We start from the raw sequence: 26865 nt of genomic DNA on the forward strand, positions 1-26865 counted from the left end.
CTGTGCCCTCACGCATGATTTGCTCCATCCCCGCCTTCCTCATGCCCACCCCTTTTTTCAAGCCTTCTCCCAGCACCTTCCCTTTCCCTCTCTAGCCCCCAATGCCCTTACCCTCTCCTCTCCCAGTATCATCCTGTGCCTCCTCCCACTGACACCTCCCCTCCTGCCCTTTTCCTCATTGTCTCCACTTGGCCTCCTGGCATTTGTCTCTCCTCCACACTGTCCATTGGTGCCTTCCCCTTTCTTCTCCTGACCTTCCCCCCTCCCCTCAGCACAAGCCCCTTCCTCTCTCGCCCTTTCCCCGTATTTTTCCCATACCCCCACTTTCTGCCTTCCAGTTTGAGTCTGTGATCGGGCTCTGCCCCAGCTGCTTCCGTGCCCCAGACCACATGCTGGGCCTGTAGCTGGGCCGTGATGTCACGGCATGCTGGGCATCTCCCCTGTCAGCTGTTGCGCCGGCATTTGAACACGCCGCGCATGCGCTCCCTCGGATGTATTGTGAACCTGGCATTTCCCCTCTCATCTGTTGCACAGATGGGGTGCGAGAGACAATTGGAGGGAGCACATGCTGCTGCGCAGCAGGTGAGAGGGGAGGTGCCCTGTTTACAAGACATCCGAGGGAGCTCATGCCCGGTGTGTTCGCTGCGCATGCGCTCCCTTGGATGTCTTGCGAACCAGTGTCTCCCCATGTGCTCCCTCCGATCGTCTCGTGTACCCCACTTGGGAGACCACTGTTTCAAAACACAGGCTTGGGCGCACATAAATGCCCCGGTGGGCACCATGTTGGGGACCCCTCATCTACACAGTAGGGTGCAGAGCACCCGCAAGACTTACGTTCAAAAACGGAAAAGATTCTTGGCATGGTGTGCTTGTCACCAGCTGGTTCCTTCAACACCCCCCCTTACCTTTCATCCTTGACTATGTTCTGCACCTTACACAAGCGGGCCTCACAATAAGCTCCATTAAAGTTCACCTTGCGGCCATTACTGCATTCCACTCCAAGATAAACAACTCGTCCATAGGGTAGGAGAGATCGTGGCCCTAATGGCGGATCCTCAATATACCACCTTTTTTAAAGACGAGGTCACTTTTTCGTACCCACCCCAAATTCCTCCCCAAAGTATACTCATCCTTCCATATCAACCAGACAATACATCTTCCTACCTCCTTTCCCAAACCAGAGCCAACTCTTTCGAGATGAAAATGTATACTCTTGACCTGTGCAGAGTGCTTTCTTTTTACCTACAGTTGAACAAGACCATTCCTAGCATCTTGCAGACTATTTCTTTCAATAGCAAACCACAATAAGGGCCAGGCCATCTCATCACAAAGACCTCTCCCTCTGGATCTCGGATTGCATGAAGCTTTGCTATGCACAGTCAGACGTGCTCCCTCCAGAGAGCATAAGGGCACACTCAACCAGAGCCATGGCTACCTCGGTAGCATTCCTTATGTAAAGTACCCAGAAAAGACATCTGTGGAGCTGCCACATGGTCCTTCGACCACATTTTTGCAAAGCACTATGCGCTTATGCAGGGACATATTTCCAAACTGAAACTGGCTAAGGCAGTTTTTTCTGCAGTTTTTGCCAGATCTGAAGTCCCTATGTTATATCAAATAAAAGCAAGCAGGATCTTATGAGGAGGGTAAGGCAAAAAGCCACATTTATTGTAAAGATAATAATAAAAAAATAAAGAAAAGAGAGAAGCAAACAACGTTGTTTAACTACTTAACCCTTATACATATAAACATTCATTCATCCATTCATTCAGGTTCTGTGTATTTGTTATAGTTACCAGCCTGGAAGTTGCTTGTGACAGAATACTGGCCAGGTACTCTGTACACAAGTGATGGTAGTGGGGAGCGAAGTTCTGATCAGATGCGCGTCTGAAGCTCCTGGTAGGCTGGCAGCAGGACCTTGAACTCTGATTCCATAGTTTTTTAGTCCAGTTCTTATAGGAATTTTTTCCTATGCCAGTCTATGGAAATTGCTGCATCATGCTGATGTTTTCAGGGTGGCTGCCAGGTGCTCGTCAGTGATCTCATCGGGTGGACCTCCAGTACTAGGTTTTCTCCACTTGACACCTTTTGGTTGCACTGGCACCTGACGCCTTCTTCAGCCCTTTGTTGCTGTATTCTCAGGCTGGCACCTCTCAGAACCATTCATTCATCGTCCAAGCACTCTCTCATACATTCATACAGTATTTTGTATAATAATAAAAGTTGTAGTTACAAAAGTTTCTGGGTGGTATTGCTTAAAACATTCTCTGAGTGCTGAATAAAGTTACAATGTTTTAAAGAGAACAGGCGTTAATTATGTAACAATGCCCTTAGTCAATTACAGGGCTTGGCTCCCATAGCAGAGTTAGTGGCTTGACAATGCATTGTTACAATGTATCTCCGCAATGTCAATTTTAAGCAGCCCCTTGCACAAGCTTGAGCATGCCCTGGAGCACGGGGGGGGGGGCTGTTTCTGGCTACATAGGATTATATTCTTAACAGTTCTAAGTTACATGACCTAATACATTATATTCTAAAGGGGCAATAATAATAATAAATCTAAACGTGGCCCCGGGGACACTGCTATGAAATCTCTGCTTTGAGGCTCGGGCAGCGCACCGACCTAATGTGAAGCACCCACGGGGACACTCATCTCAAAGAACATCAGTTACTATTGAGGTAAATAACCTCATTTGGTGGTTCAGAACATTTTTGCATTTGTGATCCCTGTGTTGTAATATCGTTGCATCTCTGGAGAACAAAAAATGCCCAGTCCACTGTTCAGGGTGCTCAAGGTCAGGTCTCCAGAGGAGACAAGTTTCTAGTTCCATGGTTAGGACAAATAACATGCCTTCCCACCCATTTCATTCTTACCTTGGTCTCTAAGAAAGAACAAGTAGTAAGAAGTGTTGCTGATCCCAATTGCTTCCAGGGGGCCCAGACATATTGTTTTCCTTCCATGACAGTGTTCAGATCATGTTCCACCATGTCCCTTTCATTACTCCAATCAAAGCTGTGCACCCTCTGGCTTTAAGGCCTGTGCTACTTGTCCTAGGCTTTTACTGCATGCTGATTGCCTTTGCTGCCTCGGTGAAGCCCACATTTTGGACAAGTGTCGGAGCTGCAGATCCTTTCTTCCACGGACAATAAAGGATAGGGGCATCTAACCCAAGCAACAGCAAACCTGCGAATAAAGACGCCTATACACCTTGACAATTAGGGAGGGTGCTTGCCTTGAGAATGAAGCCCTTTCATAAATCCTCACAGCTGTTTTTGGCCTATGCTGACCGTATGAAAGGTCTTCCGGCATCATCCCAGATGATTTCCAAGTGGAACATCTTCTGTATCAGATGTGCTACGAACCGGCAGGGATTCAGCCACCCCCACTAGTGAGGGCTCATTCTCTCAGCTCATAAGCCTCTTCAGCAGCTTTCCTGGTCCACGTCTCTATTCAAGACATCTGCAAGGCGGCAACATGGTCCTCAGTGCTCATGTTTACATCCCATTATGCCATCAGTCAGCAAGCCAGCACAAACACTTACATTGAATGGACATAAGCAACATATTTTGAAGAACACCAGTTACAGAAATAGGTAACTATCTTTTTATTTGCGTTAGAGAGGTACTGGAGAAAAGAGTTGGTCAGCAGTGTTCCTTATTCTCTCGCTTTGGAGTGGGAGGAAAGGAAAGAGTCACAGGCATGAATCAACAGGTCTGCAAGTTTCTTCTGTTTTCAAATGCATGGAGCACATGTGCATCCCCGCTGATACAAAGATAGGAACTATACATCTTGAAGAACCAGTTACTGTATGTTAAGTAATACTTTAGCTTGCTGAAACTTTACTTTGAGAAGTCTCAAGTATCAAAGGATAACTTGTGAAGCGTTTATTCAAAACCACAACAAATTATGAAAATGTTTGACAGTTTATTGTGTGTGTGTGTGTGTGTGTGTGTGTGTGTGTGTGTGTGTGTGTGTGAACATTTAGGCTGTGACCATATGCTGTAGCGTATTGTCTAGATGCAAATTATCTGGTTTTTCTTCTTGCTTGAAGCAGTGCAGAATTATATTTCAGCATGCCTCAGTTACGTATGTGTGCCAGTTAATAGTGCATTTGCAATATTTTGCCAAATCTGGGAAATGTTATTTAATGAGATACAGAATTACACTTTTTCAGTCCAGTCAAGCTTATTTTTCTTGGTGAAGACTGAACTTCAGGTTTTCTTTGAGGCATGAAAATAATACTTAAGGTTTGCTCCTGAAAACATTCATGCATGAGTAACTTCAGCCATGCATATAGTCCTATTAATTTAGTGTGATTATTTGCATGCCTTCAGTTTCTCAAGTGAGTAAATGTTTTCAGGCCAAAGGCCTTAGTTATATTTTATACTTCGTCTTCAAGGAGTGTCCCTGTGAGTTCTCCATCTTTAGCTGCGCCATCACCAGCTGGAGATTGTTAGTAGCAGTGTCCCCTTTCCCCCCATCCCCCAGCTGGCCACGTGCACCAGGCTCTGGCATGAAACGTCTAGTGTGTGTAATGCATGTATGCGGCCATCCAGCTCCTCAGTTCTTTTCTGACCACCGCCGGCTTCAGTTGCAGCTCAGCAGTTGCCCTCACATTCAACCTTCTCTGTCCTTTTAGCTACTCAGCCTTAACTCCAACTAATAAGCAACTGAACTGATGCTATTTATTTGATAAGAAAAACAAGGATCTCTGTCAGGCGGCATTCTTGCTGCTTCCCCTGACTCCACTTTGACAGCAGCTACCATCGTTCAAGATATTACTCAGGTCATGCCTGGCTCCTCTGGCTCTAAAAAGTGTCTGGGCTGTGGTCTTTCTATAGCTGTAGCGGATGTGCATGCTCTGTGTGTCCGCTGTCTGGGACAAGACCACAATATAGAGCACTGTCAGGACTGCAAGAAACTGACTAAGCACACAAGGAGAGCGAGGAAACTACAACTCCTTGTGTTGGAGATGGAGACAGCATTGAAACCTCCTTCAGATGTTTCCCTAAACTCTCCCCTCAGTCATAGCCCACCAGGGGCAGAGCACCAACTAAAAGCCTGAGCACCAAACTGAAATCTCCCTCAATGAGAAAGCAGTCTCATACTTCCTCGTGGTCTACATCCCGGTGAGGAAATTGACAAATTCAAGTCTTGACGCTGCCACCCCTACACTATCAAGGGGGACAGTTAAGAGTTTAGGTTCCAGCTCCCATAAAAGCCGTGACTATAAACAGAGATCTCGTCCCTCCTCTCACAGCTGCACAGCGGGGCAGATGCATAAAGCTGCTGTTCCCGCACCCGCTAAAACGCCATCAGAAAAAAGGCGGGCACCAACAACCCCTCACTCTGTGCCGGCACTGTCAGCAGCATGTGTGCAGCACACTGAGCAGCTGGCACCAATCAAGCGCTCCAAAGCACCAGGCATGCTTCTGGTGCCTTATGCATTACTGACACCGATCCCACACAGTGCTATACTGCCAGTGTCCCCGCCTCCTATGTTTCTTCAGTTCACCACAGTGGCGGAGCTTTCTATAGCTTCGGTGCCAGGAACCTCGCTTTTTGGCACCGATGACACCCCAGCCAGTTCTAAGTCTTCATTTTCTGGTTCTCCTGGGGCTTTATCACCACGCTTCAGTGACTCTGAGGAGGAAGACTTACCTTAACCTACTCTTCCTAAGACCTCCTCACTGAAACCGATACACCCCCAACAGTGGCAGCAGTACTGGGTACCACCATTCATGCCACTAAGTTGGCCGTATTGAGACCCATGGACTACATTTAGAGAACAGCCCATTCCCCAAACGGGGCATCATTACCATCCATCTGCCAAACCTAAACCTCCTAGCTTACAGTCGCTGGAAAAGTCTGAATTCTCTGAATGTGAAGATGACACAGAGACTGCAGAGGTGGAACAGCCCTCAAACTCTTCCTTACCTATACACTCTTCTCCATTCTCGTTGGCAGAGACATTTATACCCCCATTAATAACACGTGCGGGAGATGATTTTAAGTCCTTTCCAGGACCTTTTTAAGAGGGTAATTGACAAACTGGAAATATCCCTCTCCAATCCTCCAGATACACAGCATAAGCTAATTAACATCCTTTACCCCTCAGCACAAACCAGACTCTCAGTACTCATGAATTAGCCATTGATGGACCCAGCTAAGCTCCTGTGGAAAACGCTGGCGACAATCCCACAAACATTGAAGAGACTTGATCAAAAATATTATGTCACCACACAGGGTGTGGAATTTTTCACCCACCACCCTCCAAACTCACTCATAGTAGAAGCTGGAAAAAGGGGTAAGCAGCAGGCCATGTGGTCAACCCCTTATGATAAATAATGGAAAAGGCTTGATGCCATGGGCAAGAGAGCATACTCTTCTCATAGATTCATAGATTCATAGACTTTAAGGTCAGAAGGGACCATTATGATCATCTAGTCTGACCCCCTGCACAGTACAGGCCACAGAATCTCAACCACCCCTCTTAGAATAATCCTCTCACCTATATCAAAGATATTGAAGCATTCAAATACTTTGAAGGACCCAACATGCAGAGAGTCCTTCAGCTGTGATCTGTGCCCAATGCTACAGAGGAAGGCGAAAAACCTCCAGGGCCTCTGCCAATCTACCCTGGAGGAAAATTCCTTCCCGACCCCAAATATGGCGATCAGCTAAAACCTGAGCATGTGGGCAAGACTCACCAGCCAGACACCCAGAAAGTTCCCTATAGCAACTCCTATCATCCCTCCATTGACCTATTTCCGACTGATAATGAATGGTCAATTAGTTACCAAGAGCATGTTATTTCATCCAACCATCCCTTTATCATAGATTCATAGAACTGGAAGAGACCCCAGAAGGTCGTCAAGTCCAGCCCCCCGCTCTAGGCAGGACCAATCCCATCTAAATCAACACGGCCAGGGCTTTGTCATACCGAGGCTTAAATACCTCTAGGGATGGAGACTCCACTACTTCCCTAGGTAACCCATTCCAATGCTTCACTACCCTTCTAGTAAAATAGTTTTTTCTAATATCCAATCTGGACCTCTCCCACCACAACTTGAGACCATTGCTCCTTGTTCTGCCATCTGTCACTACTGAGAACAGCCTCTCTCCATCCTCTTTGGAACCTCCCTTCAGGAAGTTGAAGGCTGCTATCAAATCCCCCCTCACTCTTTGCTTCTGCAGACTAAACAGACCCAAGTCCCTCAGCCTCTCCTCGTAGGTCATATGCTCCAGCCCCCTAATCATTTTGGTTGCCCTCCGCTGGACCCTCTCCAATGCTTCCGCATCCTTTTTGTAGTGGGGGGGCCCAGAACTGGACACAATACTCCAGATGTGGCCTCACCAAAGCCGAATAAAGGGGAATAATGACATCTCTGGATCTGCTGGCAATGCTCCTCTTAATGCATCCTAATATGCCATTAGCCTTCTTGGCTACAAGGGCACACTGTTAACTCATATCTAGCTTCTCATCCACTGTAACCCCCAGGTCCTTTTCTGCAGAACTACAACTTAACTGGTTGGTCCCCAGCCTGTAACTATGCTTGGGATTCTTCCGTCCCAAGTGCAGGACACTACACTTGTCTTTGTTGAATCTCATGAGATTTCTAGTGGCCCAATCCTCCAATTTGTCTAAGTCACTCTGGATCCTATCTCTGCCCTTAAGCGTATCTACCTCTCCCCCCAGCTTAGTGTCATCTGCAAACTTGCTGAGGGTGCAATCTATCCCCTCATCCAGGTCATTAATAAAGATATTGAACAAAACCGGTCCTAGAACCGAACCTTGGGGCACACCACTAGAAACCGACCGCCATCCTGACATCTTACCGTTTTTCACTACCCGCTGGGCCCGGCCTTCTAGCCATCTTTCTATCCATCTTACCGTCCATTTATCCAATCCACATTCCCTTAACTTGCTAGCAAGAATATTGTGGGAGACCGTATCAAAAGCCTTGCTAAAGTCAAGGTATATAACATCCACTGACTTTCCCATGTCCACCAAGCCAGTTACCTCATCATAGAAGCTAATCAGATTGGTCAGGCACGACTTGCCCTTTGTGAATCCATGCTGACTATTCCTGATCACTTTCCTCTCATCCAAGTGTCTCAAAATGGATTCCTTTAGGATCGCTTCCATGATTTTTCTGGGAACCGAGGTAAGACTGACCGGCCTATAGTTCCCTGGATCGTCCTCCTTCCCTTTTTTGAAAATGGGCACTACATTTGCCTTTTTCCAATCATCCGGGATTTCTCCCGATCTCCATGACTTTTCAAAGATAATGGCCAAAGGCTCCTTAATGACATTTGCCAACTCCCTCAGTACCCTCGGGTGCATTAAGTCCAGACCCATGGATTTGTGTACATTTAGCTTTTCTAAATAGTTCCTAACCTGTTCTTTACCCACCAAGGGCTGTCCATCTTCTTCCCATCTTGCGTCACTTAGCACAGAAGTCCAGGAGCCGACCTTGTCCGTGAATACAGAGGCAAAGAAAGCATTGAGTACTTCAGCTTTCCCCACATCCTCTGTCACTAGGTTACCTCCTTCATCCATTAGGGACTGCACACCCTCTCTGATCACCTTCTTCTTGTTGACATGCCTGTAGAAACCTTTCTTGTTATCCTTCACATCCTTAGCCAGTCGTAACTCCATTTGCGCTTTCGCCTTCCTGATAATCCCCCAGCATTCTCGAACTATACATTTAAACTCCTCCCTAGTCATTTGTCCAAGTTTCCACTTTCTGTAAGCTTCCTTTTTGTGCTTAAGTTCACCAAGGATTTCCCCTATAAGCCAATCCGGTCTCCTACCAGGTTTGCCTCTCTTGCTACGCGTCGGGATGGTTTCTTTCTGTGCCTTCAATAAGGCTTCTTTAAAATACTGCCAGCTGTCCTGGACTCCTTTCCCCTTCATGTTAACATCCCAGGGGATTCTGCCCATCAGGTCTCTGAGGGAGTCAAAATCTGCTTTTTTTGAAGTCGAAGGTGTGTATTTTACTACTCTTTTCCTTCCTTTGGTCAGGATCCTGAAATCTACCATCTCATGATCACTGCTTCCCAGGTTGTCACCCACCTCTACGTCCCCTATTAGTTCCTCCCTGTTTGTGAGGAGAAGGTCAAGCTGTGCACGGCCCCTGGTCGGATCCTTCAGCCCTTGTACCAAGAAGTTATCCCCAACATTCTCCAAAAACTTCCTGGATTGCCTGTGTACTGCCGTATTGGTTTCCCAACAGATGTCAGGGTGATTAAAGTCCCCCATGAGAACCAGGGCCTGCGATCTGGAAGCTTCGCTCAGTTGTCCGAAGAAAGCCTCATCTACCTCATCCACCTGGTTCGGTGGCCTGTAGCAGATACCAACCACAACATCACTGCTGTTTGCTCCTTTAAACCTGACCCATAGACTTTCAACAAGTTTTTCTCCCTCTTTATACTGGAGTTCAGAGCAATCATAGTGCTCTCTTACATATAGTGCAACTCCTCCTCCTTTTCTCCCCTGCCTATTCTTCCTGAACAATCTATACCCTTCCATGACAGCGCTCCAGTCATGCGAGTCATCCCACCAAGTCTCTGTTATCCCAATTAAGTCATATTTCTTGGTCTGGGCCGGGGCCTCCAGTTCTTCCTGCTTGTTGCCCAGGCTTCTCGCATTAGTGTACAAACACTTCAGGTAACCAGTTGATTGCACTCCATTCGAAACTGGGGTCCTCCTTTCTCGCTCCTTGCTCTATGCATTTCTTCCCGGTATCTGACTTTCCCACTCCCCTCAGGGTTTTGGTCACCGTCCCCCGACGAACCTAGTTTAAAGCCCTCCTCACTAGGTTTGCAAGCCTGCCCGCGAAGATGCTCCTTCCTCTCTTCGTTAGATGGATCCCATCTCTTCCTAACAATCCTTGCGCCCGGAACAGAGTCCCATGGTCGAAGAAACCAAAGCCCTCTCTGCGACAACACCTGCGCAACCACGCATTTACATCCTCAATTCGACGATCCCTGCCCAGTCCTTTCCCTTCAACAGGGAGGATGGACGAGAACACCACTTGCGCTCCACATTCTTGGATCCTTCTTCCCAGCGCTACATAATCTGCAGCAACCCGCTCAAGGTCATTCTTGGCCGTATCATTCGTTCCTACATGGAGAAGCAGGAAGGGGTAGCGATCTGAAGGTTTGATCAGCTTGCTAAGCCTCTCAGTGACATCCCGAATGCGAGCTCCCGGTAAGCAGCACACCTCTCGAGATTCCAGGTCCGGACGGCAGAGGGATGGCTCAGTCCCTCTTAGGAGGGAGTCCCCGACCACCACCACCCGTCGTTTCCTTTTGGGAGTGGTGGCCGTGGAACCCCCATCCTTAGGACTACGCATCCCATGCCTTTCAGTAGATGGTGCTCCCTTCTGGTTTCTACCTTGTGAGTTCCCTTCCAGAGCTTTCAGCACTGCAGAGCCTGTGGAGAGAGCTTGAAAGTGATTGCTTACCTCTATAGCATCGGGGGAATCCTGTGCTGGCCTTTTTCCCCTTCTAGAAGTTACATGCTGCCAGTTTTCTTCTTGGTCACGTACTGCCCTCACTGGCTCCTCTGTCTGCCGTGCTTGAAGGATCAATTGCTGCCTTCTATCGAGGAAGTCTTCATCCTCTCTGATCAAGCGTAAGGTCGACACTTGGGCCTCCAGTCCTCTAATTTTTTCTTCCAAAATCTCGACCAGCTTGCACTTTGTGCAGATGAAATCCGTTCTTTCTTCCGGGAGGAAGACAAACATGGCACACGCCGTGCAGGTAACAACAGCAGACCCATCATCAACCATCGCTGCTGTCCTGTTCGCAAGCTCCTTGGTTGCTTGCCCACTGCCTTATAAAGCCCCTCCCCCTACCAAGGCTCAGCCAATCAGCAGAGGCGTCTCAAGAGTCCTGTATCTGCTTCTCCTTCACCTGGAGAACTCCCTCTCAAAACTCCCTGTTAGCAATCACCTGTTCGCAAAGCCTCCAGCTACACATTGCCAACTACGTAGTGCTTCTTTCCAAATATACACATCATATCTTTGATCAATTGTCAACTTTTATTGAAATTCTACCAGACAACAAAAGAGAAGAATACAAAACTCTGATGAAGGAGGGCTTCTTAATCTTCTTAATCTCTAGAACCGTGCTTCAGTCTGCCCTTGATTCCGCAGATACAGCCTCCAGATCTCTGGCATCCACAGTGATCTTGAGATGTGCGTCCTGGCTCAATAACTCTCAGGTTTTCCTAAAGAAATCCAGACCACAATTGAAGACCTTCCATTCGAGATGTCCCCATGCAGAAACCTTGAATACCACTCTTCACTCTCTGAAAGACTCCCGTATCACTCTCCGAATGCTCGGCATCCAACTTCCTGCCAATAGGAGGAAGCAGAAAAGACAGTTTACCTACAGATACAAACTGATGCCTTTCAACCACACAAAGCAATATGATAACAAACAGCATTCAAGACAACCCAGACATAGAGAATCATCAGAAGAACTCATCACTCAGCAGGCTCCAGCATGTCAATCATTTTGAACCCTTGGTTGAGGGTTGGACAGCCCCCATACATCCAGGGCAGCAGGCCAAGCCTTATACCATATTTGGTTCCAGACTAGCAGGATTCTGTTCTGTCTGGCGATCAATTATGATGTACAATCGGGTTCTTGAGATCATCAACACGGGCTATGTAATTCCCAATACCTCTAACCCCCACCCACAACCATCATCCCCATCCCTCTTCAGTGACACTTCTCATGAGATGGTGCTCATGCAAAAGGCACATCGTCTCCTGCAATTGGGGGCCATAGAAGAGGTACCCTTCAAGCACAAAGGAAAAGGGTTTTACTTTCACTATTTCCTCACAATAAAGAAAACAGGGTTGGAGACCTATAGTAGATCTCAGGAGACTCAATCGGTACGTTCAATACCAACGATTCAAGATGGTAACTCTCGCCACAGTTATATCCGGTCTTGAGAAAGGAGATTGGCTGTCCATCCTCAACCTTCACGATGCTTACTTTCACATTGTAATACACTCCTTACACAGACGCTTTCTCAGATTCACAGTGGTGAACCAATATTTCCAGTACAGAGTACTGCCTTTCAGCCTATTGACTGCCCCGAGGGTATTCTCAAAGGTGTTAGCAGTGGTCACTGCTCACCTCTGAACAAGGGGAATCACCATTTTTCCATACCTCGACGACTGCCTCATAAAGGGTCAATCACCTCACCATACGCAACTGGCACGAACATTTACCAGGGCACTTTTCGACAGGCTCCAGCTATGCATAAACCCAGCAAAGTGTGTCTTGCACCCAATGCACACTCTAGACTTTATCAGGACACACCTGGACTGCGAAACAGCAATAGCTTTGTTCCCACAGCCCAAATTCACAGAAATCCAAGACCTGGGGCACCTGGCATAATTCAGTCCCTGTATAACTGCCAGACAGTGCCAGCGCGTCCTCAGTCACATGGCAGCCACCATTTTCTTCATGCCTTACGCATGCCTGCATATGAGACCGATGCATATTTGGCTCAGGTCAGTGTACAGGCCACATGTACACCTGCTGAACAAATCTCTCAATATACCATGCAGCGTAAAAGCATCCCTTACCTGTTGGACACAGCCCAACAATGTATGCACAGGGATTCCATTTCAACTGAATCCTCCAGTGCTCACAGTTACCACAGACGTATCATTAACAGGGTAGGGGGCTCATCTAGAAGTAGTCCAAGCCAGGTGGACAGCGGACGAACAATGCAGACACATCAACTTGCTAGATAGAGCTCAGAGCAGTCCGGTATGCATGCATGCACTTCTCCCACATAATATGCAACAATACCGTCCACGTACTGACGAACAATACGACAGCAGTGCACTACATCAGCAAGCAGGGTGGTGTCCGTTCTCACTAACTCTGTCAGGAAGCAGTACAGTTATGGGAATGGTGTATTCCTCACCACATTCATCTCATAGCCACATATGTCCCAGGCAAAGACCATATGGGTATGTCTACACTACCCCCCTAGTTCGAACTAGGGGGGTAATGTATGCATACCGAACTTGCTAATGAAGCCCGGGATTTGAATTTCCCGGGCTTCATTAGCATAAAGCCGGCTCCTCCATTTTTAAAAGCCGGCTTGTTCGAACCCCGTGCCGTGCGGCTACACGCGGCACGGGCTAGATAGTTCGAACTACGTAGCCATTCCGATCTATCTGTAAACCTCGTTCCACGAGGCGTACAGATAGTTCGAACTACGTAGTTATTCCGAACTATCTAGCCCGTGCCGCGTGTAGCCGCGCGGCACGGGGTTCGAACAAGCCGGCTTTTAAAAGTGGCGGAGCCGGCTTTATGCTAATGAAGCCCGGGAAATTCAAATCCCGGGCTTCATTAGCAAGTTCGGTATGCATACATTACCCCCCTAGTTCGAACTAGGGGGGTAGTGTAGACATACCCTCAGTTAGCGGACGATCTCAGCAGGAACTTCTCCCTTAACCACCTCCTACCCTGAGCCCTCGCAATTCCTTCCCCACCCCCTGCTCTGAGCTCCCTGTACTCCACCTCAGACTTACAGGTACTGACATATTGCCCCTCCTCAATCCACTGCTCTCACTGCCCCCCTGGGGGGAAAGATGTAAGAAATTTAAGTTAATTTCACCCCTGTCCATGCCTTTCCTGAGTCTGGTGCTTTTTGGTATTAGATGTGTAAGTGGATATGTGAAATAGAATACTTATAGGGTTTAGAATTTTGTTCAGTAGAGCCTGGAGTTGATCAGTGTTTTGAGGGACCCATGTAACTTTTGTAAAAAGGAGGGAATGTGTAATAATATGGAGAAAATAAATGGATATAAAGCTAGTTTTGTGTATTTTGGGCTATGGTTGCTCATGAAGTTTGAAGCAAAAAATTGGGGTTTGTGTAGCTTTGTTTCTTGAGTGCTTGCATTCCACTTCAGATGTTTTGTGCCACCTTGCCCTGGTGCCAGAGTTGATCTTTTGATAGTGGTACCTACTAGGGCAGCACATCTACTGTCTACATTCTTGTGCTGCCAGCTACAAGTCTAAACAGCATAGTTGCCTCGAGTCTCCTCAGTTCCGTATCATTTCCCAGTGTTGGTAGTTGGAGCAGAGTGAGTGCTTCTCTCTCCTTACTTTTCTCCTTTAGATTTTGTTTAAAGATAATTTTGTCTGTATATCGTTCTTTAGTTTAAATAAATTAATTAATTTTTTACATTTTTCTAAAACTCATTTTTGTTCGTTTTTCTTGAAGTTTAGCTTAGTATGGGGGCATGCTGAAATCTTTGTCTTTCAAATGCTATTCTTGTTATAAGTCCATGCTAGTCATCAGGCCCCATTCCAGATAGTGAAAATGCTCAGAGGAGCATCATATTACGCATAAGTGTCCTAGTTGCAGAGTGTTTAAGACACAAATGATGCTTAGGGAGGTCTGACTTCAACACATCTTAATAGAGGAAGCATGGTGTTCTCACTTCCTACCTACTGATTCAATACATAGGGGCTACGTCTAGACTGGCATGATTTTCCGGAAATGCTTTTAAAGGAAAAGTTTTCCGTTAAAAGCATTTTCGGAAAAGAGTGTCTAGATTGGCATGGACACTTTTCCGCAAAAGCACTTTTTGTGGAAAAGCGTCCATGGCCAATCTAGATGCGCTTTTGCGCAAAAAAGCCCTGATTGCCATTTTCGCGATCGGGGCTTTTTTGCGCAAAACACATCTCAGCTGTCTACACTGGCCCTTTTGCGCAAAAGGGACTTTTGCCCAAACAGGAGCAGCATAGTATTTCTGCAAGAACACTGACAATCTTACATGAGATCGTCTATGCTTTTGTGGAAATTCAAGCGGCCAATGTAGACAGCTGGTAAGTTTTTCCGGAAAAGTGGCTGATTTTCTGGAAAAACTGGCCAGTCTAGACACAGCCAGGGTGTTTGACTCTTCTTCAGAATGTGCTGATTGACTCAGTGGCTTCCCTGCATTGAAGGGAGCAAGAGAAAAGACACCATTCTCTGTCCTTGATACCTTATAACCACCAGGAGAAGACTAGTACTTGTATTTCCTTTGGCCAGAAGGAGTCTTTCTTTTTGTCAGCTGAGTTTCCTTGGGACTCTGACAGAAGGAAGTTGGGTACTGATGGTAGAACACTCATAGTGCAGTTGTACCCCTGAAATGGATTACATTTCCTAGACTTTCAACAGGATTGACCTCCTCAGTTGTGCATGTCACTTTATTGGTACTGATGGTGGCAGAGATTTATGTGACCACAGAGACTTTATCAATACTGGATTTACTGCTGATGCAGGATGAGACTGCAACTCTTACTTTTCCAGGCATCTAAACTATACATCCCAGGATCTACTTTGATATCAACAGTGCTTACGTATAGATATCAAACCTTACAGCAGCACTGTCTGGTTCTGGTGCATTAGGACATTGAACTAAAGACATGATACCTTCCATGGGAAAGCCCTATATGCTATAACCAGGGCTCGACAAACTAGAGCTGGGTTCGGGCAATCTGCGCATGCGCAGATCACCGGACAGCACGGCTGGTGAGTGGGGCTCACTGTGGTTCAGCGAGCCCTGGCTATAACTGATACTGTTAATGTCTTCTTGGTCATGGTCATTGCCTTTTCCACTGATATTGCACTTCCTTGGCATTCTGATGTCAATTCATCTTCTGACTTGGAGGTGGTTTCCTGCCAGTTGGATTTCTATTTTAGAAGGTCACAAGGTTCACCCTGTTCTTTGGTGCATAGATCAAGATCTCAATACCATGATCCTTATGGAAGCTGATCATGAGACAGATTACCATGGGGCTGGGCTCCAATATCTTATCAAATGTAGCAGTGGCTCTTTTGGAATTTCTGAATACAGCTTATTGACCCCAGGGCTTCTTCTCCATGTCATCGAGCTATGAGATCCCCATGGAGATGCAGTTCCTATTACTAATATTGGTACCTAGCAATCTGTGTATGTTATCCAACTTTTTTCAGATCTTCTGATGGAAGAGGCTCCATTACCACCTGCTCAATACTGTTTGTTGAATGAGGCTATAGTGCTAGATTTGTAATTGTCAGTTGCAGATGACTACAAAACCTATCAGGATCTGTTGAAGAGGGTGGCAGCTACCCTGGGAATGCAGGTCTAAGCTTACCCTCACAAGTCAGTGAACATTTTTTATTCCAAAAGTCCTCCTAGAACAGCTTTGCCTAATGATGTGTCTATTAGAGCCTTTGAATTTTCATTGTTGTCCCAGCAGAAGGATGTAAGCTCTTATTGTTAGTTTATTTTGTATTGGGTACTCCACCTTAAATGAACAGGTCTTTTGGTCAGTTCCATTAGAGTGCATTTAGCTGCCACCTCTGCATTCCACCCTTATAAAGGTGAAGAAAATCAACCTCCCATTGTTTGGACAAACTTCTTCTTCTTGCCAATATCATCCTAGGATTTAAATTTGGTTCTTTTGTTGTTAACATGGGGTCCCTTTGAAACTATAATTACATATGTCATGTTTGCTCTGTTGATCAAGGTGCATTCTTAGTACCTATTGTTTCAGTTAGGAGATCTGTGAAACGTCAGGCTTGTATGGGTGACCTTCCTTATGCTTTCTTTGAAAGAGACACAGGAGGTTTGTGTCTATACTCTAAATTTTTTACCGACATGGCTTCCAATTTTCATATAAATCCGACTATATTCTTGACATTCTTTCTGAAACCCCACCTTTACAAAGATGAAGAGAAAGTTCATACTTCGATTGTTCTCAGAACTTTGCAGTTTGCCTATAAAAGACTAAGGAGTTGCTATCATGTCCTTAAATATATGTCTGTTGCAGATAGAATGACGGAAAAGCCTGTTATTTATGAGGATATTTTACTAAATTTTCTCCTATATTCAGTTCTGCTATGATATTCCTAAAGTTCTTCTAGCCCACAGAGTTTTAGCAAGGGCTCAAGTTTCCTCAATATCTTTTATGAGTCATGTTCCCACTACTTACATTTTTAGAGGTACCATCAGGTCTTCTATTCATGTTCACCACCCATTTTGCAACCTTCCATGCCTCTGGAGATGATGCTTAATTTGAGAGAGTAGCACTACAGTCTTTCTTTTGAAGAACTTAAAAAACAACAGATAATCTGGTAGCACTTTATAGACTAACAAAACATGTAGATGGTATCATAAGCTTTCGTGGGCACAACCCGTTTCTTCAGATGACTGCGGGTTGGCCACCCCTGCACTATGAGCACCAGAAGGGTTGGTACGGGCATGATCTCCCTCCTTTCTGGTATTGCCAAAGGCACCAAGTTGTTTAGTACTGCTGAAATTTCAGCACTCAAGGGATTGTCACATATCTGAGGTACCAGTGTCTTCTCTGTACAGGGACCTCTGCCATGAGAATCTGTATGGTATAGGAATCTTCCCTGCTGTTCTACCATGCTCCCTCATTCTAAAGTGTATACTTAGACAGCAACCAGAATAGGAATTACTACAATACTCCTCCCTAGATCCCTATGGTACCCGATACCAATAGGGCCTGTGAGCATATCCTGAGAGGGCCCCGCCACCATCATCTGGGTACAGTCAACCATAGGGCACCACCATTGGGCTGTATGCCATCACCGCCTCAGTGGCTATACTGGGACTCTTGGGCTACATATTGCCCCCATACCTCTCAAGCTTCTAACCCCACCCAAGAATCCTTGTGATGCTCACCTTTGGCTGCATCATCTGGAACTTTGGAATCTCCTCCTCCCTCAAAAAAAATTAGCAGGGTGGCATTGAGGAAAAGGTGACCAAAGTGCCATATCCTCTTCCTGTCCTGATGAGTCTGTTATGCCTCCCCTCCAAAGTCTGACTGATGCCTGTTCCAAGACCTATTGAAGAGAGTGGCAGACACTCTTTGGATACCATAGCAGAAGTCAAGCATACCCACCAAAAAACTCTTGACATGCTCCTTTCATTCTTGCCCTCAGAAATTGCCCTCCTTATTAAATTGAACCCTGCAACCCAAATGCAAACCGTAAAGCATCAGTAGCACCTGCTTGCCAGTGGGCAGATAAAAAAAAATGTTGTGTCTCAGCAAGGGAGACAGAATTCCTCTTCTCTCATTTTCCACCCAAATCCATTGTGGTGTACTCTGTTAATTTTTATGGCCATCAACACCAGATGAGGTCTACTCCTTATGATGGGGACTAGAAGCATTTGAATCTTTTTGAGAGAAACCATACTCTTCACCCATGCTGCAGTTTCAAATAGCCTATTACCAAATCCTAATGATGAAGTATAATGCCCTAAACCAGGGGTGGCCAATCCATTCCGGACGAAGAGCCAAGATCCAGCTGGATCCAGTGAGAAGAGCTGGGACACAAAGTTGTAGAGGGGAGAAAAAAACAAAAAAACCCATCACACCCCCAAGGTACTTGCCCTTTAAGAAGGCTTTTTGGCATCAGCAGGCTTCCGTTGGCGGCCGCCATATTGGATCCTTCATTTTGATCCGGACAGCTCCCCTACCCTAGTGAGCACACAGGAGCCAGGAGGTGTGGGCCACGTTCAGGGGCCGTGGGGATGGCTTTGCGAGCCTCAGGGGTGGCTTTGTGAGCCGCTCTGATCGGGAGAAGAGCCGCGGGTTGGCCATGCCCACCCTAAATTGTATGAAACTGAACAATTTTATTGAAGAGCCATTATTCAAGAGGGACAGTTAATGGCCAAGACTCCATTGCTCTCAATACAGTTGACAGAATGGCCAGATTCATCTCCATTGCAATGTTTGAGACGTGCATAATGGCTACCTCTGTCATGTTTCCCAAAAGAGAAGCAATCAACCATTGAAAGCCTTCTCTTTGAAGACATTAAGTGCCTAATGGAGAAGACAGATGTGTTTCTTTCACACACAAAAAGATTCTAGGACTACTCTCTCCTCACTAGGCATCTACATGCCAGGATGTAGCCACATCATAAGCCATGTACCTCCCAAAACCTGACTCAGCACTACTACAAATCAGGGACATAGAAAACTAAATTCCTGAGATGTAAACCATCTGGTCCATAATCTTCCATGTCCTAGTCCAATGTTTCTCAATCAGTGGTACTAGTACCCTTACAAGTACTTGAGAGAAATCTGGGGGGTACGTCAACACAACTGAAATTTGGAGAAAACTCAGTTTTTGTTTTAAGTTTTACAGTGCTTTATTATTTTTTTACTTTTTACACCCAAAAATTTTATCATCTGCCTGGCTACAATTAAGTTGTTTAAACAAATGTGTTGCACTGAGAGAAAAAAAATTGTGTCTGAAAACTGTAGGTACTGTGGGTACTTATATTTTTTTTAAAGGGGTACTCTGTATAAAAAAAAAAGGTTGAGAAACTGTCCTAGCCATCCACTTCGAAATACTAATTTTGGTGTGTTGGTTGAGGCATTCATAGACCTCTCCGCCACCCAGTCACTATAGCTGACCACTACTATTTACCAATTTGGCTACTGTTCGCCAACATTCCATGGCATGTGGGAATGCATAAGATATGACTGATAGGCCTTGGAGATTGTTCGCAATGGGTATTCTATCCATTTTACATCCTTATCCCCTCCACAACTCCCTTCCCTCTTCAGAGAGCCTTCTCAATGAATACAAGAGCTTGAGAACAGTCATACTGGCTCACAGCATAGGTCCATCTAACCTAGTATCCTGTCTTCTGATAATAACTAATGCTAGGTGCTTCAGAAGGCATAAACAGAACAAGTGATCCATATCCTGTCACCCATTCCCAGCTTCTTGCAACAGCGGCAGGAACACAAACCCTGTCCCTCCTGGGTAATAGCCTTTGATGGACCTATCAAGTTCTTTTTTTGAACTCTGTTATAGTCTTGGTGTTCACAATATCCTTTGTCGAAGAGTTACACATGGACTGAGCGTCATGTGAAGGAATACTTTTGTTGGTTTTAAAATGGTTGCCTATTTATTTCATGTAGTGATCTCTAGTCCTTCTGTTATATGAGTGAGTAAATAACGCTTCCTTCTTTACGTTCTCCACACCAATCATTATTTTATAGACCTCTCTCATATTCCCCTTTAGTTGTTCTTTTACAAGATGAAATGTCCCAGTCTTAATGAACTTCTCCTTATACAGAAGCTAATCAGTCATTTTAGTTGTCCTTTTCTGTACCTTTTCAATTGCAGCATATTTTTTTAGAGATGGGGCAACCCCATCTTATGCAGTATTCAAGATGTGGGCATACCATGCATTTATATAGAGTCAATAAGATATTTTATGTCTTATTAACTGTCCCTTTCCTAATGATTCCCAGTGGTTTGTTAGCTTTTTGACTGCTACTGCATATTGAGTGGATGTTTCCAGAGAACTATCCACAGATAACTCCAAGATCTGTTTCTTGAGTGGTAACAGCTAATTAAAATCAAGGTTTATGTATAATTGGGATCATGTTTTGCAATGTGCATTACTTTGCATTTATCAACATAGAATTTCATCTGCTATTTTTTTGGTCACTCATCCATTTCCAGTTTCTTGCAATAGAGGCTAGGCATACTGTCCCGGCCCATCTTAGCTTATTGCCATTATTGGGTCTGTCCTCCATGAACCTATACAGTTCTTGTGGTTTTTTTTTTAAAACCCTGCGGTCTTGAACTGTAGTCCATCTTCACAACACTCCCGGCAAAGAGTTCCACAGTTTGTCTGTACATTCTGTGAAAAAAATACTTTCCTCAGTCACTCAGTTTTGTGACCTTCCCCCTTGTAATTCTTCAGAGTCTGCTTTGGACTTAACTATCTTAAATAGGTTTATATCATCCATGGCTTTGCTACTTCATTGTTGACCCCTTTTCCCAGATCATTTATGAATATGTTGAACAGCACTGGTCCCAGTACTGACCTGTGGAGGACATCACTATTTGTCTTCCCATTCTGCTTCCCAGCTGATTAGCAGAACACCTACAACCAGCAGCATTTTTCTACTGGTTTATATTATTTATGTACCACAGTTAGTAGTTTTGCATTGGAGTTTGTTCCGAACCTATGGGTGAAAACAGTCTGGTTCTGGTAACTTATTACTGTTTAATTTGTACTGACCATTTTAAAGCAATAAAATCTGGCTTCATTTGTTATGGTGCTTTCAGTTTTATTTAAAAATTCATAAATATTTATATTTTCTGTTAATGGAATGCCACTGGTAAATCAGAAGAGGAGCTGTTGACATGTTCAGAACTTGAATAGTTTCTACTGTTGTCCATCAGTCTGTTGAAAACTATTTTTTTGCTTAGATAAATGAAGTTTTTAAGGCTAAGAGTTTGAAGGTAAATCTACAGTGTGGCAGTATGTAAAGTACAGACGTTTTTTGCCCAACTAGTGTAGGTGTAAGTGGCAGGGTAGATGAGGCACTGCTTAGGAAAGTAGAATATCCTACCTGCTTGAGCACTAGGGCATATATCTTACATGGCTCTCTATATGCCTAAACAGTGCCTCCATATACACATTGCTAAATTTAATAATATCGTGTCCCTCTGCTCCCCACTGCTACCCTCCCCACTGCCACAGTGAAAGACACTGGTAGCATGGACAGGCTCCAGTAGCTCCTCAGTGCTGAAGCCTTTAATTGTGGTGGGAAAAGGCTCTAACAGGTATAATGGTAGCAAGGAAAAACTCTGGTTGCTGCTGCTGGGGCTGCTGCTGCTGAAGGATCCTTCCTTCAGCTTCCCGCCTCTGGATCCTTTCAATGCCTTGTGGAACTACATACAGCAGTGTGTGTGGATGCAGGCTACCTTTTGCTGCCCTTTGTAGTTACATGTACCCTGCACGCTACTACAAATGTGGACAAGTTTAGAGTTAGGAAACTCAGTTAGTGACCTGATTTTAAAATGTGTTTTGTACCCAACTGCGTCCGTTGTAGGACTAGTGCCTTATTTAGATGTCTAAATATGGATTGAGTAGACTCGGGGTAGACTTACAAAGGTCAGTGAGGCAGCACTTCACATTGAGAAGTGATAGCTGCATGTACTACCTTTTGGAAATCTCCCCACTAACTTTAGGCATCTATATTTGAAAGTCTTTTCTGCAGATATTGAGGTGACTTGATAAAATTACTTTTGATCTTGAATGTTGTTGGTTTTGTTTTTTTTCCAGTGCACAGTTTGCAGGACTTCTTTGTGAAGAAGAGGGTAATGGTGCAGATAATGTCCAATACTGTGGATACTGTAAATACCATTTTAGTAAGCTGGTAAGAATTTATTCAGTTCAATATATAAAATATCACGTTAACTTGTTTTTTTTACTCAATGACTTGAGTTACTAGTAGTCATTAAAAAATATTATATTTGGGTAAGAGTGTTGCCTGTAGAAGAAATGGAATAAAATTATACAAAATCGTGTTGAAAATTTTCTTATTTTCCATATGGCAATGATTTAATTTTGAGGGTAAAAATGCTACCAGAAAATGTATTTGAATGTTATGAACTTTTGCTTTAGTATGTATGATCTGTCAGAAAAAAAGAGGGAGCATGATTAGACAGTGACTTAAAAAAGACATGTGATAGACTGGCACTGTTCAAAATGAGCTTCTAATTGCGGAGGTGCCAACTTTCCACTTTCTCTGGAGTTGTTCTCTGCCCCAGACCTTGCCTTTCCCCTTCCCCACAAAGTCCCATCCCAACGCTTCCCACCCCCCTCTCTGTCCCTGCCTCACTTCTTTCCATCTCTGTTCCATCCTTTCTCTTGAGCATGCCCTGCCCCTGCTTCTCCCCAGCACTTTCTGTATGCTGCTGAACAGCTGATTGTGGCGGGCAGGAGGCATTGGTGGGGAGGGAAGAGCTGATCGGTGGGGCCTGCTGGCAGAAGGGAAAGGAGCTGGTGGGAAGGGTTGCCAGTGGGTGCAGAGAGTACCCATTATTTTTTTCCTCTGGATTCTCCACCCATGGAGTCAGTACCTATGTTTGTTTGCATTATGGTCTTGTAATGTTTCCTTTTCTTATCTGTTTAGTTGGCTACACTTACCTCTTTTGGAAGCATATTAACAAATCTTTTTCTTCTTGGAAAGTCGCATATTGGAGGATACGTCAGCCCTTAAATTCTTATTCCTTCTTCTGAGATTGTTCTTCTAGCATTCTACCTGTTGATTCATTACTCTACATCCAGTTGAGATACTTGGCTATCTTCTTTTGAAGCACACTGGGAAGTGAATGCTTTAGGGCTTGGTCCAGTGCTCTTTGAAGTCATTGGAAAAACTCCCATTGACTTCAGTGGGCTTTGAATCAGGCCTCGTGAGTTGAGTGGTATGTGCCTCTTCTGATGATTGATTTGATAATTTTGAGTATCTCTTCATATTAATGTGTGTGTTCAGACTTGGAGGATTTACAGGTTTTATTTATTAAAATAATATTCAAATCCCAGAGTTAAATTTAGCTGTTAATGTAAGCAGGCATAACTTCAATGATTCAGCTGATGTTTACACCAATACTGAATATTGCCTCAGTGCTTCAGTGCAGACATGATTTATGGGCACTTACACAATTATCACATTAGTATTCTTTTATAAAAAAAAATCTCCACATTTTAAATGTTTTGTTGCATGTAACTTTTTACCAGTAGATTGAATAAACAAGTATAACAAATATGGTAGAGAATGTTGGTCATATAAAGCTTCCTGATGGATTGTTAGTGATGTCCTAACTATCAATAATGTCTAGTAAATGAACAGTTTTTTCCCTTTACAGTAGTAGTAAGATACTGAGGTAGTGCATTTCTGTTGTAATCTTGAGAACTTGGGATGGTTAGAGAAGGCATTTTGGGCTTAGTGCTTTTAAAATGACTTAATTGTGCAGTCACTGAGAAATGCCTTGCTTATTTTGTGGTGGAATTATAAAGTGACCAGTGTTCCCACAGGGTCACAGGTGATTAATCATCCCTGCCCTGTCGGAGCCTCAGGGCTCCTGCTGGGGAAGGAGGGAGGGGAGAGGGCTGAATAATCACCTGTGAAGCTGTGCTACACCTGAGCCATGCCTCAAATATGCATTTTTCCCTGTGTCTTCTTTAAGTTAATGGCAGTGTCAGCACCATGGTTTTCTTTGAGTGATGTCCCCGTGGGTGCTCCACTGTTGGTATCGAGCTCCTCCCGGTGCTACAGGTGGGAGATTTTTCAAATAGTATCTGGTGGGGCCACACATGCTTATATGTGGCGCATTTGGTTCATGCCTTTGAAGTTCGCGCGCTTGGCCCAATTCTCCTCAGTTTTCCTCAAACTGCCCTCAGTTGCAGACGGAGTCCAGTTCTCTCCTCCTCTCAGGATCCTGTAGATAATAAGTTACGGTTGTTTAGTTGTTAGTTATTGTGTTTAGTCATTCAATTGCAAAAAGAAAAAAAAAGAATTAGATTAGCTATCCTGTTGTCTTATGTAAATAATCACTGCATCAGAACAAGCACTCAATTTGTTCCTCCCTTCCCCTTCTTAAAAAAAAAAAAGAAAGGGGGAGAGAAGAACACAGGAAGATTAAAAAAAAAATCTATCTACGAAAAGGAGTCAACCAAAATGCCCGGCTTGCCTGGTAACAAACAACACCAATATACAGTCAAACAGCACCCCCACTACGCCACAAATGCAAACTGTGCTTTTTCAAAAGAGAGCATCCAGACTGTCTGGGTGCTCTCTTTCAAAAAAGTGGCTTGCTTTTTCGAAAGTACTGGTTGTAGTCTAGATGCATTTTTTTGAAAGAGGCTTTTTCAAAAGTATCTTTGGAAAAAGCCTCTTTCAAAAGCGGCTTTTAGTCTATACGTAGCCTTGCAGAAGCCTTATGACTAGGGCTTAGAAGAACAAAGCTTAGACTTTGCATGCTCCTTTTCGACAAGGCATTGGAACCACAGCCTGCCAAGGATGGGGGTTCTCAGCAAGAGGCCTTGGCTAAGCAAAAGAAGCAGACAGGCTCACCATCATCTCTACTGCCTGCAAAAAGGAGAACATCTCCAATCCGATTACTGCCTCCCAGAATCAGTAAGGGAGACAAGCCGGGCACCTCTGGCACTGGGCGACCTCGAGCCGTGTCTGTTGCAGGACCAAAATAGAAAACTCCGCAACTCTCAGCACTGACCATGCTGGCACTGGTGATACCCGGCAATGGGGAAACGGACAAGACACGGGCACCAGCCATACCACAGGTGCTGACTGAAACATCAGCACCGATGAAGATGAAGTCAAAATCATCCAGACCACTGACTCACTCTCCCAGCTCGGAACTGAGCTCTTCCCCACTGGCACCAATGCGCCCTCCAGCAGCATCAGCTACCGCAATGCAACGGGAGTCCTCTTCTTCCTGCCACCACTACTAGAATCATAGAACCATAGAGTTGGAAGAGACCTCAGAAGGTCATCAAGTCTAGCCCTCTGATCTAGGTAGGATCAATCCCAACTAAATCAACCCAGCCAGGGCTTTGTCAAGCCGAGATTTAAACACTTCTAGGGATGGAGACTCCACTACTTCTCTAGGTAACCTATTCCAGTGCTTCATCACTCTCCTAGTGAAATAGTTTTCCCTAATATTCAACCTGGACCTCTCCCACCACAACTTGAGACCATTGCTTCTTGTTCTGCAGTCTGTCACTACCGAGAACAGCCTTTCATCATCCTCTTTGGAACTTCCCTTCAGGAAGTTGAAGGCTACTATCAAATCCCTCCTCACTCTTCGCTTCTGCAGACTAAACAGACCCAACTCCCTCAGTCTCTCCTCATAGGTCATATGCTCCAGCCCCCTAATCATTTTGGTTGCCTCTGCTAGACCCTCTCCAATGCGTCCACATCCTTTTTGTAGTGGGGGGCCCAGAACTGGACACACTACTCCAGATGTGGCCTCACCAGAGCTGAATAATGACATCTCTGGATCTGCTGCCAATGCTCCTCTTACTGCAACCTAATATGCCATTAGCCTTGTTGGTTACAAGGGCACACTATTGACTCATATCCAGCTTCTCATTGACTGTAACCCCCAGGTTCTTTTCTGCAGAACTACTACTTAGCTGGTTGGTCCCCAGCCTGTAACAATGCTTGGGATTCTTCCATCCCAAGTGCAGGACTCTGTACTTGTCCTTGTTGAACCTCATCAGATTTCTTGTGGCCCAATCCTCCAATTTGTCTGAGTCACTCTGGACCCTATTTCTGCCCTCAAGCATATCTACCTCTCCCCGTAGCTTAGTGTTATCTGCAAACTTGCTGAGGGTGCAATCCATCCCCTCATCCAGGTCATTAATAAAGATATTGAACAAAACCGATCCTAGAACTGAACCTTGGGGCACTCTGCTAGAAACCGACCACCATCCTGACATCGAGCCATTGATCACTACCCGCTGGGCCCGGCCTTCTAGCCATCTTTCTATCCATCTTACCGTCCATTTATCCAGTCCACGTTCCCGTAACTTGCTGACAGGAATTGTGGGAGACCCTATCAAAAGCTTTGTAAAGTCAAGGTATATCACATCCACTGACCATCCTATGTCCACGGAGTCCTCATCATAGAAGCTAATCAGATTGGTCAGGCACGACTTGTCCTTTGTGAATCCATGCTGACTATTCCTGATCACTTTCCTCCCTTCCAAGTGCCTCAAAATGGATTCCTTAAGGATCCCTTCCATGATTTTTCCAGAGATCGAGCTAAGATTCACCGGCCAATAGTTCCCTGGATCGTCCTTCTTCCCTTTGTTGAAGATGGGCACTACATTTGCCTTTTTCTAATCATCCGGGATCTCTCCCGATCTCCATGACTTTTCGAAGATAATGGCCAAAGGCTCCTCAATGACATTTGCCAACTCCCTCAGTACCCTCAGATACATTAAGTCCGGACCCAGGGATTTGTGTACATTTGG

At 45.1% G+C, this 26865-nt stretch overlaps 1 protein-coding gene across 7 annotated transcripts in view; it reads left to right on the top strand.

Annotated features, from left to right (window-relative positions):
* MLLT10 (MLLT10 histone lysine methyltransferase DOT1L cofactor) overlaps positions 1-26865 on the top strand; it is a 310090-nt gene that overhangs the window by 106654 nt on the left and 176571 nt on the right. For all 7 annotated transcript variants that reach the window (XM_075922496.1, XM_075922495.1, XM_075922498.1 and 4 more), the window contains one exon: positions 22147-22240. In XM_075922496.1, coding sequence (XP_075778611.1) covers positions 22147-22240 — 94 coding nt within the window. The remainder of the gene's footprint in view (positions 1-22146; positions 22241-26865) is intronic.

This window comes from Pelodiscus sinensis, chromosome 2 (assembly GCF_049634645.1).
Source record: "Pelodiscus sinensis isolate JC-2024 chromosome 2, ASM4963464v1, whole genome shotgun sequence".
Classification (NCBI taxonomy): Eukaryota; Metazoa; Chordata; order Testudines; family Trionychidae; genus Pelodiscus; species Pelodiscus sinensis.